This window comes from Brienomyrus brachyistius, unplaced genomic scaffold (genome assembly GCF_023856365.1).
Source record: "Brienomyrus brachyistius isolate T26 unplaced genomic scaffold, BBRACH_0.4 scaffold46, whole genome shotgun sequence".
In the NCBI taxonomy this organism is placed as follows: Eukaryota; Metazoa; Chordata; class Actinopteri; order Osteoglossiformes; family Mormyridae; genus Brienomyrus; species Brienomyrus brachyistius.
The window spans coordinates 2,390,755-2,407,226 of NW_026042321.1; the positions used below are offsets into that span (position 1 = coordinate 2,390,755).

The following is a 16,472-nucleotide window of genomic DNA, read 5'->3' on the forward strand; positions in this document are numbered from 1 at the left end:
TACATTTTACTGTACAAGCTGAAAATGAAGAATGCGTGTTCCTCTCTATCCTAACATACTATCCAGAGAGACTGTTTTATTAAATGAGATACATTTACCGATGGTTGCAGTGACCAGTTTTATGTATTTGCCTTGAAATGTTCATCTTACATCAGATGTGAATGGTGTTTTTCTACATATACATATAGAATAATGATATTTCAATACAGCTAATAAAGTGTTCTAAAAGGAAGTCGCTGTTACGACCTCCTTTTTTAGAGGGCATTCAACGGACATGGCTGTACCTTGCATATTTATAATATTCGGGGCCTGATCTTCATTGGCATTTTCACCGACTTGTTTACCAGAAAAGTGAAAAAAGTTGTCATAATTTACTTAAATGTGTACTGATGCTTCTACTGATAATAATTTAAGAATGAGACAAAATAGCTTTTAAGATTTTGTTCACGTTTCTCAGCTGTCCTGTTTTATGTTAGTGTATTTGCTGCATTCGTTCGGTTGTTTCTAAGCAATTCGAGGTATCCTAGACTCAAGAAACCAAGGACAAATTTAAATTGTGTCTATAGTACATTGAAATAGAGTTGTTACCTGTATTCCTGATCTTTTAATGCTTGACAAATGCTTGTGTGAAGAAATGAGCCAGCCCTCTTCTGCCGTTACAGGAATGACCTTGTTTCTGCACTGCTGACCTCCAGAATGTAGGCATGCATGAATTCATTTCCTGCTGCCATCTATCCAAGTTTCTGTCATTTATCATGATTGCGAACTATTACTGACCATCAGCTCCTACTCCTCACTAAATGAAATGATCAGCTGAAACCATTGGCATGTGTCCAATTCACTGGTGTGAATCGCATCCTGTCAGGGTCAGCCACAATCTGACATTGTCTGACATATTACATTTTGACCAACAGGTGTCACTGATCATCCTATTTCTCCTTTCCTCTTGTAACCTTCAGCCCTTACATATCTCTGTTTCCTGGGTTGCTGTGTAGCTCAACGGATTGAGTGTGCAGTTCAGAGGCTGATACCCTCCAGTCATGCGTTTGCAGCTGGTCAGCAGCCGGTCTCATCTGTTTTGTTTGTGCATTGGTAATTTATTTCACCTCTTGCTTGTTGTCCTTGGTTGATTGGTTAATTTCTGTGATGGTCCACACCTGCCATTTGTTAGTCCTTGTTATCTATGTATTTAAGTGCTCGTCCTCATTCTGTTCCTTACTGAGTCATTGTGTTTGTTAGGTTCGTAGCGGTCTGAGCTTGCGATGATATTACTGCGTGAAGTCGCTACCCTGAATCTGTTATCTGTACTTGTTATCTACAGTCGCGGTTGTTCCCTAGTTCTAACAAACAAACAAACAAACAAATTTAATTTTATATAGCGCATTATCACAACATTACATTGTCTCAAAGCGCTTTACAGCATCCTCACCCAAAGCCCCCAGTGAGTAAGCCATAGGCGACAGTAGCAAGGAAAAACTCCCTAGAAGGAAGAAACCTTGGGAGGGACCAGACTCAAAGGGGGAGCCCATCCTCCAGGGGCCGCCAGGGATAGTCAAATAGAGAGATGGTTAAGTGCCAGAGATGGGGAAGCGCCAAGTCACATTGTCCTAATCATAAGATTTGGGAAATAACTGGAGAGCAAGGTTGTTGTTTGCCCTGTTCCCAGTTGCATTCCTTTTATTTCAAGTATTACCTTTTCCTGTTTTGTTATTGACCCCTGCGGTCTCTTTATTTAGTGGTTTACCCCTGTTTTCTGTTTTGTTAATTAACGCCTTGTTGCACGGAGCTATACTGCACCTCTCATTTCCTGCTTGTGCCAAGTCACGGCAAAACACATGGGAACACATTTTCACACAAACTTGTATAGCTATTGTTTCCATCAATCATATTACAGGTTCTACATTTTTTATCCTGCCAGCACACTTTGAAATTAATTCTACATGTCAAGTGTTCTTTGGTGTATGTACATAGGTTATCTGAGTTGTACTTTTATCTTTGGCTTGGTTCTTTAGGTAGAGATACTCAAGTCAAAGGTTTTTTTCCTCAACAATTATTCCTGGTGATGATTTACTTTAATAAATACAGAGGCCCCACTACTGTAGGTGTTCAACAAGTCATCTTATTTTACATTTGGAATTCTTTGCTATAAAATTTGCTCTGAGGCTTTCAAGTAATGCCTGCATATACTTGAGCATAAAGGAAAACAATCTTTATGAATAAATTTAGACACTGCCTTTTCCTGTCCGTTTGCATTATAAAATCCCTTTTTAGTTAACGGTTGTGGCTGTCACTACCCGACCAGCAGCTCCTCAGTTGCTGCACATGTGCACTGTAGCTACCTGATTTGCAGTTATTGCCCGATTTGGTGTCTGTAGTGCACGTGTTGAAACATCTTATGGCAAGTTAAATATTCACTGTTTGTTTTCATTTGAGGTGGTGTGTCACATTTAAAAATACCGTAATGGTTCAGCAAAGGGTCATCATACACATGGATTTCACTGCAAAATTAAGAATGTTATATTCCTTGCTAAACAAATCCCTGCATTTATGAATGAAGTGCTGCATTCGTTCGGTACATACATGTATGGAACCAAAAGACCCATACCGAAAATTTTCTATATGAATACATGAACTGTTACACTCCTTTATTATATTATATTATATTATATTATATTAAATATAATATAAGGTAGTTGCTAAATTGCCCATAGGAGTGCGTGTGTGAGTGAATGGTGTGTGAGTGTGCCCTGCGATGGGCTGGCCCCCCATCCTGGGTTGTTCCCCGCCTTGTGCCTATTGCTTCCGGAATAGGCTCTGGATCCCCCGCGACCCAGTAGGATAAGCGGTTTGGAAAATGTATGGATGGATAATTTAAGGGTTTTCACAATACTACAATTTCAAACTCAGTACTGATACCCTGGAAAATACTTGATATCATTTTTGATACTACTAGGGGAAAATGAAAAAAGATTAAGAGGAATACATTATTTAAATAAGACTGTCTGTTGCCTGGCATAGTACTATATATTTATATATACACACACGCCGTAACATAGCTGCAAGATTCTCTTATGTAGTGCAAAAACAAATGTTGTCTACAGAGTAAACAGGGATCTGGTCCATGCAAATGTTTCCAGGTACAGCCCTGTTTATTTTCTTTGCTTCTGGTAGACTGCCACTGTTTCTGTCTACTGGTTGACTTTCCTCAAGTATTGTCCTGTTAATTGTATTATCCTGTTAAATGTACACTGTCTATTAATGTTACAGACGGGCAAGACTGATAACGTTTGTTGTCTAGCTCCCACTTTAACGAATTATTAGCCATAGCCATTTCCTTAATGATAACAACCAACGGTCAATGTGGCTATCGGGCAATTTGGCAATAGTTAAACAGCTAATGTTAGCATGTGCACACATGCCAGGCACACAACAATTAACAACAATTGGCTCTGCAGTCATTACCTGCAGTTGAATTCAGACTGAGGTCATAATTGTTGCTTGCCCTAACCTTCACTCTAAGATTAGTTTTAAGATGGCTTCTGTCTCTGCAGCTCTCAAATTGAGTATATGTAATCTGGGGATTATCAGATTCATATATAAGGTCTGTTTTTTTAGCTGGTCTTGTTTCTTTTATTTAAGAAACATTTCCAAACTGAGGACCGTAGTTTCCTAATCAGAACTGGAGATGCCTGATCATGCCTTCATCTCTTCGCATCTTCTTTACTGTTTTTTCAAAATGCAGCTGCTAGGCTTATAACGTGATCTGGCTGGGGAACACGTTACGCCCATTTGGTACACACTGCATTGGCTTCCGGTTGAGTATAGAATTCGTTTCAGTGTGTTTGCGCCGAGGCTTTGGAATGATCTCCCGCTAGTGTTGTGTTCAGCTGAGTCAGGTGACTTGTTTAAAAAACAACTAAAGACTTTTCTGTTTATGCAGGAGTTTGAACTGACTTGAGTAAGTCTTTTGCTTGTAATTTGCTTTTAGCGTTATTTGTTTTTTACTTGTTTTACTTCGCTCAAATTGATTGAAATGTGGTGCATGCATTATGAAACGTATCATTAACGTCGGTCGGACCAGCACATGATCATGTAATCACCGTTCATGGATAGCTAGCTAACACATTTACTTTTTACTCCACTTTCTTACTTTTTTCCTGGTTTTTTGATGAAAAATGTGAAATCTGTAGAAATTACAAAAGACTTCACAGGCTTCAGTTAGCATGTGAAATGTTAAAGATCACGACAGTACAATTAGAAAAAAGACTGAACAAGTATGGCTTGTATGGAAAAAGCTTCTTCTTTCCAAAAAGAACATTATTATTTTCTGTCCCGTGGCCCCCTAATGTCCCGTGGCCCCTTAATGTCCCGTGGCCCCCTAATGTCCCGTGGCCCCTTAATGTCCCGTGGCCCCTCGCGTTTCGATTTATTGCTGCTCTCTGATGAGGCTTTTATTAATTTTATTTCAGATTAGATTGATCTTTTTGTAAATACTAATGTCATTTCAGGTGTGTCGGCTTCATCTGGAAGACCTTTAGAGCTTATATCATCGGAGGTAAACTTTACACTGATTATTAAACATATACAGTAGAACCTTGGAACTCAAACATCTCTTAACTCGACCAACTCGATTAGGTGTATGGATTTTTTTTTCTTGTACCTTGACCAAAATCTTGGAATTTGACCGTTCCTGCTAAAACTTGTATGGGTAAAGACGCGTTCAACTCTACCAATTCGGACCTTGAACGGGTCATTCAAGAAAAATCTAACTGCAACTCGACTGAAAACTTGGAACACAACGAAACAAAACAGACCTGGTAAAATTTGTACAGATCGTGACGCACCTCAGTATGAAAGTATAAAAAAGTCTGATCTTCATCTAGCTTACTAGTGATGTAAGAATTGTATGTACATGACATGCGATGTTGATATTAATAACATCAACCTGCACCTATTATTATTTGGTAGAAAATAGTACATTTCAGGGGCAGCATGGTGGTGCAGTGGTTAGCACTGTTTCCTCACATGTCTGGAACCCAGGTTCGAGTCTCTGCCTGGGTTGCATGTGTGTGGAGTTTGCATGTTCTCCCCATGTCGTTGTGGGGTCTCCTCCGGGTACTCCGGTTTCCCCCACATAGTCCAAAGACATGCTGAGGTTAATTGGAGTTACTACATTGCCCGTATGAGTGACTGGTATGTGAGTGTGTCCGGCAATAGACTGCCCCCCCCCCCCATCCTGGGTTGTTCCCTGCCTTGTGCCCATAGTTTCCGGGATAGGCTCCGGACCCCCCGCGACCTAGTAGGATAAGTGGTTTGGAAGATGGATGGATGGATGGAAGACCCTCTCTTTTGCTAAATAATGTCATAGTATCCGTAACATCTAGGTGTTTTTGAGAACTTGACGGATGTGCGGTTGCAATATAGAAGGTGTCCTTAACGGGTATCTGCATTGCAGTACAAGTTGATATGCTTGCCTCACATTTCTGAGTTTTTTGGTCACGTATTGTTTGATCATAAACCGCTTGATGATTAAGCTTTAAGTGGTTAAATAAACTGGTCGTGTTACCTTGTGGTGCAGACACAGCTGCGAAACGTATTCTGCAAATGATTTGCTGTTGATCTTGACCCAATTCATTGAAACCAAAATGATTCCAAATAACTGATCTGTGTTTACCTCTTTTGGTACCTGCCTTGCCATTTCGGCGGTGATCGTGTTTTAACTGCTGTGCTGTAGGAAATTCACTAACAGCGTTTACAGAGGGGCTACGCCCATCGCTGAAAAATTTGTGGGCCAATCTGGATTTCTTGCGCAAGATAAAGTAGTACATAATTTCTATATGAGATACAAACAAAAATAGTTTTTTTCATGATCATGGGAAGCCATAATTGTAATCGTGATTCAAATTCGATTGATTGCACAACTCTAGTCTGGACACAACTTATTTACTCTTCTCCAGTAAGTGTGCACAAATAATAACTTCCCCGAGCTCTTCCCTGTTTTTAGGGGAAATAGACAGGGGTGACCTTTCTCCCTTCTTATTTGCAATTGCAATCGAGCTGTTAGCCATTTCAATACCACACATTCTTACAGTACCAGAGAAGTTTGGGAAAATTTCTAGCTTTAAGCCAAACTTGGATAAGAGTCCAGTCTTCCCATTAAATGAGGTGGCACACACCTATTAGTTGTCTTCACTGCCATTTAAAGTTACTAATAGTGATTTTAAATACCTAGGAGTGACTGTTAGTGATACATTTAATAAAATGTTTAAATGCAATTTTGACTCACTCCTTACAAGCATTAGAGAAGATCTTCAACATTGGTTTTACCTTTATCTTAAGCAGGCTGAATTAACTCAATCCTTCCCAAGCCTCTTTATGCTTTTCTGTGTGTTCATATTTTTTTTTTCTAAGTTCTCCTGTATAAAAGTGACACCTTGGTTTCTGAGTTTATCTGGAATAAGAAAGTTCCACAATTACGCAAAGAGGTGTTGCAGAAGTCTGAATCTCTCGGCGGAATGGCACTGCCTAGTCTCTGATATTATTACTGGGCAGCTAATCTGGGGTCAGTTCTCTGTGAATTCAGGTTGGTCCTGCTAATTCTCCAGCCTGGTGTTTAATGGAATCTTTTTCTTGTGCTCCAGCTTCACTTGCGGCTTTAATTACATGTCTTTACTCGTCTTCAATCCAGGATCTGCAAAAATGTTGTGGTGAAGGTCAAATTACAGATTTTGGAATCCAAACTTTACCACTATCAATGGCACTTTGTAAAAACCTTTTGTTCCCTCCTTCACTGTGTATTGATACGTTTGGAATCTGGTCTCAAAGAGGCATAGTCACTGTTATAGATCTAGTTGTTGATGGTGTTTTTGTTTCTTTTCAACAATTAGGTAATAAGTTTAATCTTCCGGACTCCCAATTTTTCAGATATTTTCCTAACAGGAAAGTGTGTAATAGTTTTACAACTATTCCAGCTGACACGCCTGTCGACAACATAATTAAAGTACCCCTTACTCTAAAGATTACAATCTGTCCGACAGCTAAAGCTTGGCTGAAATTAGGTCATGCAACAGGACGATGATCCCAAGGACAGCAGCAAATCTACAACAGAATGGCTGAAAAAGAAAAGAATCAAGGTGTTGCTGTGGCCCAGTCAAAGGCCAGACGTCAACCCAATTGAAATGCTGTGGTTGGACCTAAAGAGAACATAAACATGTGCATAAACAAATGTCCACAAACCTCAATGAATTGAAGCAACGTTCTAAGGAAGAGTGGGCCAAAATTCCTCAGCAATGATGTGTGAGACTGATTGTCATGTTACTAAATAATTACACAGTGGAATATGTTGGGGGGGGGGTGGCATGGTGGTGCAGTGGTTAGCACTGTTGCCTCACACCTCCCGGACCCGGGTTCGAGTCTCCGCCTGCGTCACATGTGTGTGGACTTTGCATGTTCTCCCCATGTCATCATGGGGCTTCCTCCGGGTACTCCGGTTCCCCCCCACAGTCCAAAAACATGCTGAGGCTGATTGGAGTTGCTAAATTGCCCAGAGGTGTGCATGCGTGAGTGAATGGTGTGTCAGTGTGCCCTGAGATGGGTTGTTCTCTGCCTCATGCCCATTACTTCCAGGATAGGCTCCGGACCTGTCTGTCAGATTAGTAACAGGTATCACTGGGGAAAGTACAAGGGGGCAGGAACGTAGGGCATGACATAAATGATTTTTCAATGCCTTATGTAAAACGATAGAACTGAAAGCTACTTTCTTTTTCACAACTGTTTGCCATGGCTAGAAATGATTTCTCTGACCATACCAAATAAGTACAGCTTCCCAAAATCGGTGAAGCAACTTCATTACATCTAGAAAGAGCTACTTGTTCTTCCACAAAGTTCCACATAGTGAGCCAGTAAGGTCCATGCAGGCCTACCATCTAATAACGTCTTTTATCTGAACAAATACCGCTATTGACTTCTTAAACCATATTTGTTATTATTTATTAAATGTGTAGAAAGCAATACCCTGACAGAATGCTGAACTGACTTTACAGTCTTCCATTTGGGAGTGATGACATCTCACCTGAAAGGAGTGAGTAACTAAATTGAATGTATATCATAATCACAATGACTGCATATAAATATATGAATGAGAATAGCTGATACAAAGCTTGCACATTATAATATTGTCACGAAAATAAATCAATACTTAAGGTTATTCAATTAACCCATGATTGCAGTGTAAAAGAAAATTGTGAAGAGTCATTTTGCTTTATGTCCCAAATCTGCAGCAGCATAGCCTTCTATCCGGTACAATGTCAACATGAGCCATGACCACCTCCATTAGGGATATGCATCACAAACCAGTCGGTTCTATGAGCCTGCTCCAGTTTTGTAAACGATGGAAACTGGCTGCCCTCGAAAAACCAATTTCTTTCCTTTTTTTTCTTTCCTTTTGTTAATACAAGGCTGAATAATTAATAGGATGATCTTTTTACCATACTTCTCAATCACAGACACTTCACGCACTGACTGATGCTGTTGTCTGCAAATTTTTGTTGTATTTCTTAGGTGGCTCACCATGTTCCATTTTGAGTGTGATTTGTTTGGAATGTTTTGTGTTTTTGGATAGTATATTTATTATCCATCCATCCATTTTCCAAACCGCTTATCCTACTGGGTCGCGGGGGGTCCAGAGCCTATCCCGGAAGCAATGGGCACGAGGCAGGGAACAACCCAGGATGGGGGGCCAGCCCATCGCAGGGCACACACACATACCATTCACTCACACATGCACACCTACGGGCAATTTAGCAACTCCAATTAGCCTCAGCATGTTTTTGGACTGTGGGGGGAAACCGGAGTACCCGGAGGAAACCCCACGACGACATGGGGAGAACATGCAAACTCCGCACACATGTGACCCAGGCAGAGACTCAAACCTGGGTCCCAGAGGTGTGAGGCGACAGTGCTAACCTATATTTATTATATTATTTGATATTTACATCACAAGGACCAGATGCACTGCTTAGTGCTTGTAAAGAAATACTATACATATGTATATGTATAGTGTTCAATACACATGTGTTTGCAGGGTTGCCAACTCTCACGCATCTGGCGTGACAATCACGCTTTCTGACCTTCACGCACACGCAAGAAATGTTACGTAAATATATATTATTCCATTGTAAATATAAAATTAGCTACATCAAAAGTATTAGGGTAGTTTGCAAACCATATAGACTATTTACAAGGTAATAAAACATGTCATGTGTGTGCAGGCTTGTCTGGAAATGAAAATCTCACGCCAGCCAGCTGACCAAAGTTGGCACTGTGTTTTTATATCGGAAAATATAAGGTTTGGTAGGTTTGGCTATAAGTATATTTAATAATTTAAGTGATACCCGCACATATATCAGTCGTAGGTCAAAACATTGCTAATTTTGGCTGAATTGTAAAAGCCAGAAGTGGTACTAAAGAGCCGTTTGAGAGCTGAAAGGCTGAGCCGGCTCTTACTGCCGAATTCAGTGTCACTAGTGTAGCTCGGCATGATCACGCAAAGAAGCTGTAATCAAATACTAAGCAAAATGCCAAGTTTAAATACGGTGTAGACCTGCGTTATCTCTTAGTTATGGCGCGTTTGAGCACGTATGATGATACGTCCGAGAGTATATTAGATATTCTAACTTCGACACAATAGGTAAACTTTCGTAATAATGAATATTTATACAATGCTATTTTTTCATAGGACGTATACTCATTTGAAACGACGCAGTATGACTGAAAATTACATTACAGTGATGTCTGTTGATACCCGACTTGTATTTCCTATTTTCTATAATACAAAATAACAACACACGTTGGTTTTTAAGGCTTAAATCTAAGCCTGGTGAAAACGGTGGACATATAATTACGCTAAATGTGCTGAAATGTTTGTGATGAAAGTTTAATTGTTACAACCTGGAATAAACATAGGAACTGTAATGGATCATTTCACTCGTTTAAACAGTAGTACGTTAACCCATGCGCGATTTCTGTACCGGGGATTTTGATGTGTACATTGATAGGTACATCGATCTTCATGTAGGCCTTCTAAAGTATTCTATTTTGTTTGTAACCAAGTCCATGTTAACTTTATGATCGCTCAGAAAGTATTCATTGCTAAGGCGCCAAAGAACCAGTGTATTTTGCACTGAATTCTTGAACACTAATAAGCAGTAGCCTATAACGAAATCATGGTTGTTACACTGTACAATATATTGGTGGCTGTAAGTCATTTTAGAGAAATTGTGGAATAGGTCACGATTAAATAAAAGAAAAGTGGTGATTTATATATCAAAGCAGTGAGAAAAATCCATTCTCAACGCATGTTATATACACTCCATACATACAGATACAGATCCAGCTTCGCTAAGTCTGACCAGACGAACACACATTTCTCAGTCAAATATCTTCATTGTCGGAAGGCATGACAGAATTTACAAACTACTATGGAAGATTGTCCTTTTATTTTAAAGGATCACTTTGCTGACATTAGGACAAGTTGCAAAATGCCGCCTGTACGCAGAGTTATATGGCTGTCTGAGAGGAAAAAATGTAACATGTAACTACAGGCGTGAAATATTAACGTGTTCAAACAATTCATTGTTTTTGTTAGATAACATCACCTCTATCTATCAAAGCTCTTCAAATTAAGATTAAATATTTGTTTGTCCAGATATGTTAAAAAGGACAACATTTTTCACAGGATGTGCTTACTTTTTCACATGACTGTATATGCCCTATTGTGATCCAGCCATAGGTGATTGGCTGATCACTGCACACAGCATGTAATTATGTGCAAGTGCTCGGGAAGTAAACTGGGTTGCAGCGGTAAACATTATACTGATTTCTTTATTAACATATATTAGATCATCTTGAAAAGGAATAATCATTTAAAAGCTTACTAAGTATCATTTCCTGTGGCAAAATCTTTTAACAAAACTTATTCCCATTTGACAAATCTCACCACTCAGCAAATTTTATAACCAAGATCTCAAAATAATGGAATGGCATTGATTTTGAAAATATCACCAAAAGACTGCATATTGTGATATAATGTCTGTATGGTATGACTGTATGAAAAATTAGGTACCGCCCAAGCCTATTGCAACCCAACTGATTACCGTGGCTCTTGCAATGTGACAGCTGCATGTGCATAACATGTGATGTCTATTAACATTGCACATCATGCAGGCCTACTAAAAATGTTTTGCATTATACAAAAGATAAATATTTGTGTGTATAAAGTTTTTTGGTAACACTTTCTATGAATGCCATGTCTATAAAAATCTCTGAAAACATTCATCATGTCACGCCCACACAGGCGGACACCACCGGCGGTAGCTCGTTAAGAGTAATGAGCTTAGGTATAAAGCCAGCCAGAAGTCACCAGCCCAGTGCGAAGTATTGCGCTGATGTATAGAAGCCTTACCAAGCACTTTCTTGTCGATTGTCTCTCCCTGCTACCTAACCCTGCCTGTTTACCTCGTGTCCTCTCCTTACCTCTCTCTCTCTCCCGTTCCAGACCCGTTCCCGCACCTGACCCCTCTACCCTGTCTGCTCCGGCTCGTCCCGTTCCCGTGCCCCTGTGTGTTCCAGTCTCGTGCCTCCTTGTAGGACTGACCCCCCGGCTTACGACCTCCCTGCCTGTTTTTCGACCTTGTCTCTCGCCTATCCCTTCTGGTGCCTCAGTTTGGTTTTCACTAATAAAGCGCCACTCGCCTTGCATTCCTGGATCCGGCTCTCTCTGTTCTGGTTACCCTGACACATCACACATTATAATGCATTCATTAAGCATTATAAATGGCTATAAATACTTATAAAAAAGGTATATCACGGTATAACTATGTTTATTATGCATTATGTATGCTCTAAGAAACTCTAGAATGCTCTATTGCACTATACATAACTTAATAATGCAATACAAGTCATCCTTAATTCTCTTAAAATCAACTATTGAGTCTCCACTGTAATAATTTTGAATATCTTTCATGATATTTGTCACCTACAGCTTTTACTCATTTGGCTTAAAAATGCCTTTACCATGCGATGAATTGTACAAAGGTTACATACGCCGCAACTTGGCAAGGTTTGTGACAATAGTGAAATCAACGGAAATCATGGTTCATCTTCCCTGCCTTACTCAGTCTGATCGGGTGAGTCCCAGTTCATGCTTTGACCTTGCTTTAATAAATTTATTGTGCTGATTTGTATTCCATTACCTACATTTTTGAAATGGATATTAGCTTTGGAAAGAACTTTGTAAAAGTCTCAGTTTAGTAGACTCAGACTACAGTTTCGCTGAGATTTGTACTGCCCCTTGTTGAATTATAACAATCCTTGCTTTTTACTTACCTATATTTATTCTGAGTTTGTAACATTAAGCATGCTTATTTTGAAGGATGAAATAACGGCTAAGAGAGAGAGCAGAGGCAATTACGACGCTATGGAGCGTCTGTTGGACTGTTTGAAGCGGAGAGAGAACTGGCCTGATGATTTAATCGAGGCCCTGAGATCCTGTGAGCAATGGGAACTTGCTTCAGAGCTTGAGAAGGAATATGAATCACTCAAGGTCCGGCCCACTAGGAGTAAGTTTTGGTTTCAGTTATTCACTGGTCCTTAAGTAACCTTTAGTGTGTGATTCTGTTTGTGTCGCTGCTATGGACTGGCATCTCCCCAGGTTCTCCTCGGCCTCCTGCCCTGATCGTTTTGATACAGGCTTCATGCTAACTGCAAGATTAGCGATTGTGGACTTAAGTAATACTCATAATATAATTTGCCGTCATGGGCAGCATGGTGGTACATTGGTTAGCACGGTACATGGGAGAGTTTGCATGTTCTGCCCATGTCCTCCTCTGCCCCCCCCCCCCCCCCACCACGCACAGTCCAAAAACATGCTGATCATAGGATAAGTTGTTATGGAAAATGAAAGGATGGATGAACTGGAAATTAGTCTCACTCTTCCAAAATCTTCCTAACTTACAGGTGGTGGCACTCCTGCTTCTGTTCCTGCGACTGCTCCAGTAGATGCCAGCCGTCACACTGTCTCAAACCTTCTGGAACATGCAGCTACTGAAGCTGTCCCAGCTGTTCCAGCTCCATCAGGGACGGGCCACTCAGCTCCACTGCCCAGTCCCTTTCAGGCGGCTTCCGCTGATAAGGGCATTACCCCTAATCACACTGACACTCTTAGTGGTCCAGTTGAGCCCGCCTCACAGGTGTCTGCGTCACCCCATGTCACCCAGCCTCGAGTCACAGAAGAAGTTAAGAATGCCTCCATAGTATCTGCATCTAGTCCTCAGGAGAGCCTAACTGGCAGGCCAGTAGAGGATACCAACCCAACAGATGCCCGTCCAAACCCATTTCCAAAACTAATACAGACCTCCAATCCAGGCAATAATCAGGTAATATCTCAGCTTTTTATGATTTATGCTTTTTTGTCCTCAAACCGCAAAGCCTGTCCCATTGATGTTCTTTTTTTTATTCATGTTTCATCATGGTGTGATTTTCATATACATTTTGATAAAATTTAAAACAAGTTTCTGACAGTACATTGAAAAGAAAGACACTTTTCTGAAGTTTACATTTTATGAAATCAAGATAATTAATAAAGTAATTAATTAAAAAAAGTAAAGTATGTAAAGGTGATCTAAAAGCTGGAAGCCTTATGTATTTAATTTTAAGCATGTATTTCTAATATTCATTAAAACAAATTGAACTTTATTTCTTCTTCAAATACCTAAGCTTGCCTAATCTACTAATCATGTGGAGCATTACTGCCATGTTCTTTATGTAATGTGGTTTGCTGTATGTCTGGAAGGTAACTGATAATCATCCCCATGCGGAGCCTAGTCAAGCACATCAGGCTCAACGTACTGCCAGGCCAACTGCATCTTCTGCTGATCTTAACCAAGCCGATAATCCTGCAACTTCCATCTCCACCGATGATGCCATGTCTGAAGAAATGTACTTTAGCAAGCCTGGAACGCTTCGTTCCCATTCTGCTGAACTACACCAATATTTTGACAACCAAAGAACTGCTGAGTCAGTGGAAGAGGAGCCATACTCTGGTAATTCTGACCTCTCTGAGATGAGTGAAACTGTGCAACACCCAGAGCCGGAAGAGAACTCTTTTGAGAGCCTGCTCGATATTCAGGATGTGCACGTAATTGAAGGACATGTGACTGAAGAGATCCCTGTACTCAATCATGCAGGTCAACCCACAAGCCCCGCAAAGGAAAAATTGACCACTCGTCATGACAACCACCCCACTTCTGGAAGAGCTGACATGGCAACCCATGATTGTCCACATGAAGGGGGACCCAGCTTCCCCTACAACCTGTTAGAGAACTATTCTATCCCTCTCTTTGTTCTGGCTGGAGCATGCATTCTGGTCTTGCTAGGGAGACTGAGGAAATAGTTATGTTAAAGGGGATGGTGAATGTACAATATCTCATACAATATCAAAATCGTTATATGCTTGTCTTTTGAAAAAAGGTATTTTATAGACAAATGTCTTTGAATTTCCTCACACAAGAGTTTAAATATATTTAAAAAATATTTTTGCATAACATTTGTTTTGCACATTCCTTTTTTCATGTAAAGCTTTCACATAAGAAGGCTCTTAATCATGAGCACATGAGATGTGTCCCTTTCAGTAAACCATTCTTAATACTGCTTTGTATATTTACCAAAGCATCTCCATTTACTCATGCAAGTGTGTGATGGGTCCAAAAAAAGAAGCAGGTCTTTGAAGATCTAATATCCTGCAGTCCAATCTATTTTAGTACTTTACTTGCCAGTTTTATTTAGTATATTATCATTTTAAACGTAAGCCTTAAGATTAGTATTTTTTTATGGATCGTATTAATGTCAAGTATCTGAAAGTACTTGTTTGTCAAGTTTTGAAGATCATGTTTGTGTAAATAAAGAGCCTGTGAGTTTAATAGGACTTAACATGTAAATAGTGCACTTATATTGAGAGAAGTTGTTGAAAAGAATGTGAGTTTTATTCCGTTTTAGTAATTAGATTTTTTTTGCACAATACATTGAGTTAATTATGTTTGGCTTTTTGGGCATAAAAGGCTTGTGTCTGCGCTTTAAGTATTTTTATCTTAGCGGTTCATCTGTTTTTGCACATTTGATTATTTACTGTTGGAATCATGAATACTAGGCTGCTTGTTTAATAGCAGTGAAATTCCGTGTGCTGCTTTGTAGATGAAGGGGTGAAATAAAGTCCAGAACTATTTTCTAAAAGATTTACTTTATTGTCATTTAAATTTCTATAATTGGTGAACTGGAGTAATCCATAACTTTTTGTTAGTATTCTTGTTGAGGTTACTTCAGTTTATATAGCTCAATAAAATAAAAAATAAAAAATGCTGTATTTTGCTGCCACGCACATACTACACTTATCCAAAAGTTGTGGACAGTGTATGCAAAAGTCCATTATTCATTCTAACAACTGAAAAAATGGGTACATTTATACATAAATTTTGTCATGTAGTGATGAAAGTTTTTTTTTTTACTCATTTTACAATATAATTTCAACCTGACATCTCTATCAAAAACATTATTTTACGTCAATTCATACTGTAAACTGTGACTAAAGCAGATTCTACAGTTAGCTTGAAAGCTTTGGTCCTTCAGTGAGACATCATCCCGCCTCACTAGCTTATGTGTCTCTTATGATTTTGTATAATAATTGTGACAGTTGTCTCTGGATATTTTGGAATATGCGAATGTGTGTAACTGCGTAGCGTGATGCCATATTGGACATAGAGGTGTTAATAAAACTGCTACTGCAAACGGAATAGAGAACAAGGAACAATGCTTGTGCCAAGTGAGAGCGCAGTGCGGGTGTTTTAAGGCAGACATTATTCCGCAATGGGAAAGGTCAAGAATTTTTATTTAGGAACAATATTTTTAGGTACCTGTAAAATAATATGAGATTACACATTGTGTGATTAGGGTTGCAACAATCCAGGGAGATTTAAATTGCACATTGGGGCAGTAAGTCCCTGTGCCTGTGAGGTTGCTGGTTCTAGCCCAGCTTTGGCATTTCTGCAGGAGCAAGGCACTTACCCCCCACCCCCCACAGATACCACAACAGGGGGCTACCTTTGTGGCCAGTTTGCTCTCACCTACAGAAAGCAAGTTGGAGGAAGTGAAAAGAGAATAGTCCCACAGATCAATAAAGTTTCTATTATTAAAATGAGACATTTTATAGTGTCAAGATATCAAATAAAATTTAACGTCCAAGTTGTGAGAAATTGGTTCAAATATTCATCGGATCCAGACGATACAAGCACTAACATGGGACTTCATCTGAAATAGCCCTGATTACTCGACGCGCTTCGAAGCCTTAGTACCAGACATAACGTTCTATACTGAAAAAATTCTGGTGAGGTGTTCTTGTCTTTTTACAGATGTTCTTTAAAGGG

The 16,472-nt window shown here is 39.7% G+C and overlaps 1 protein-coding gene across 3 annotated transcripts in view; it reads left to right on the forward strand.

The window, feature by feature from the left end:
- Positions 1-15,285, forward strand: part of LOC125723236 (putative uncharacterized protein DDB_G0290521) — a 39,023-nt gene extending 23,738 nt beyond the window's left edge. For 2 of the 3 annotated variants that reach the window (XM_048999649.1, XM_048999650.1), the window contains 4 exons: positions 12,041-12,185; positions 12,431-12,617; positions 13,015-13,433; positions 13,850-15,285. In XM_048999649.1, the coding sequence (XP_048855606.1) occupies positions 12,063-12,185; positions 12,431-12,617; positions 13,015-13,433; positions 13,850-14,449 (1,329 nt within the window). In that variant the 5' untranslated portion in view covers positions 12,041-12,062 and the 3' untranslated portion in view covers positions 14,450-15,285. Of the gene's footprint in view, positions 1-3,435; positions 3,959-4,508; positions 4,556-12,040; positions 12,186-12,430; positions 12,618-13,014; positions 13,434-13,849 lie in introns of those variants that run through there. The other variant, XM_048999651.1, reaches the window with a different exon arrangement.
- The last annotated feature ends 1,187 nt before the right edge of the window (positions 15,286-16,472 follow it).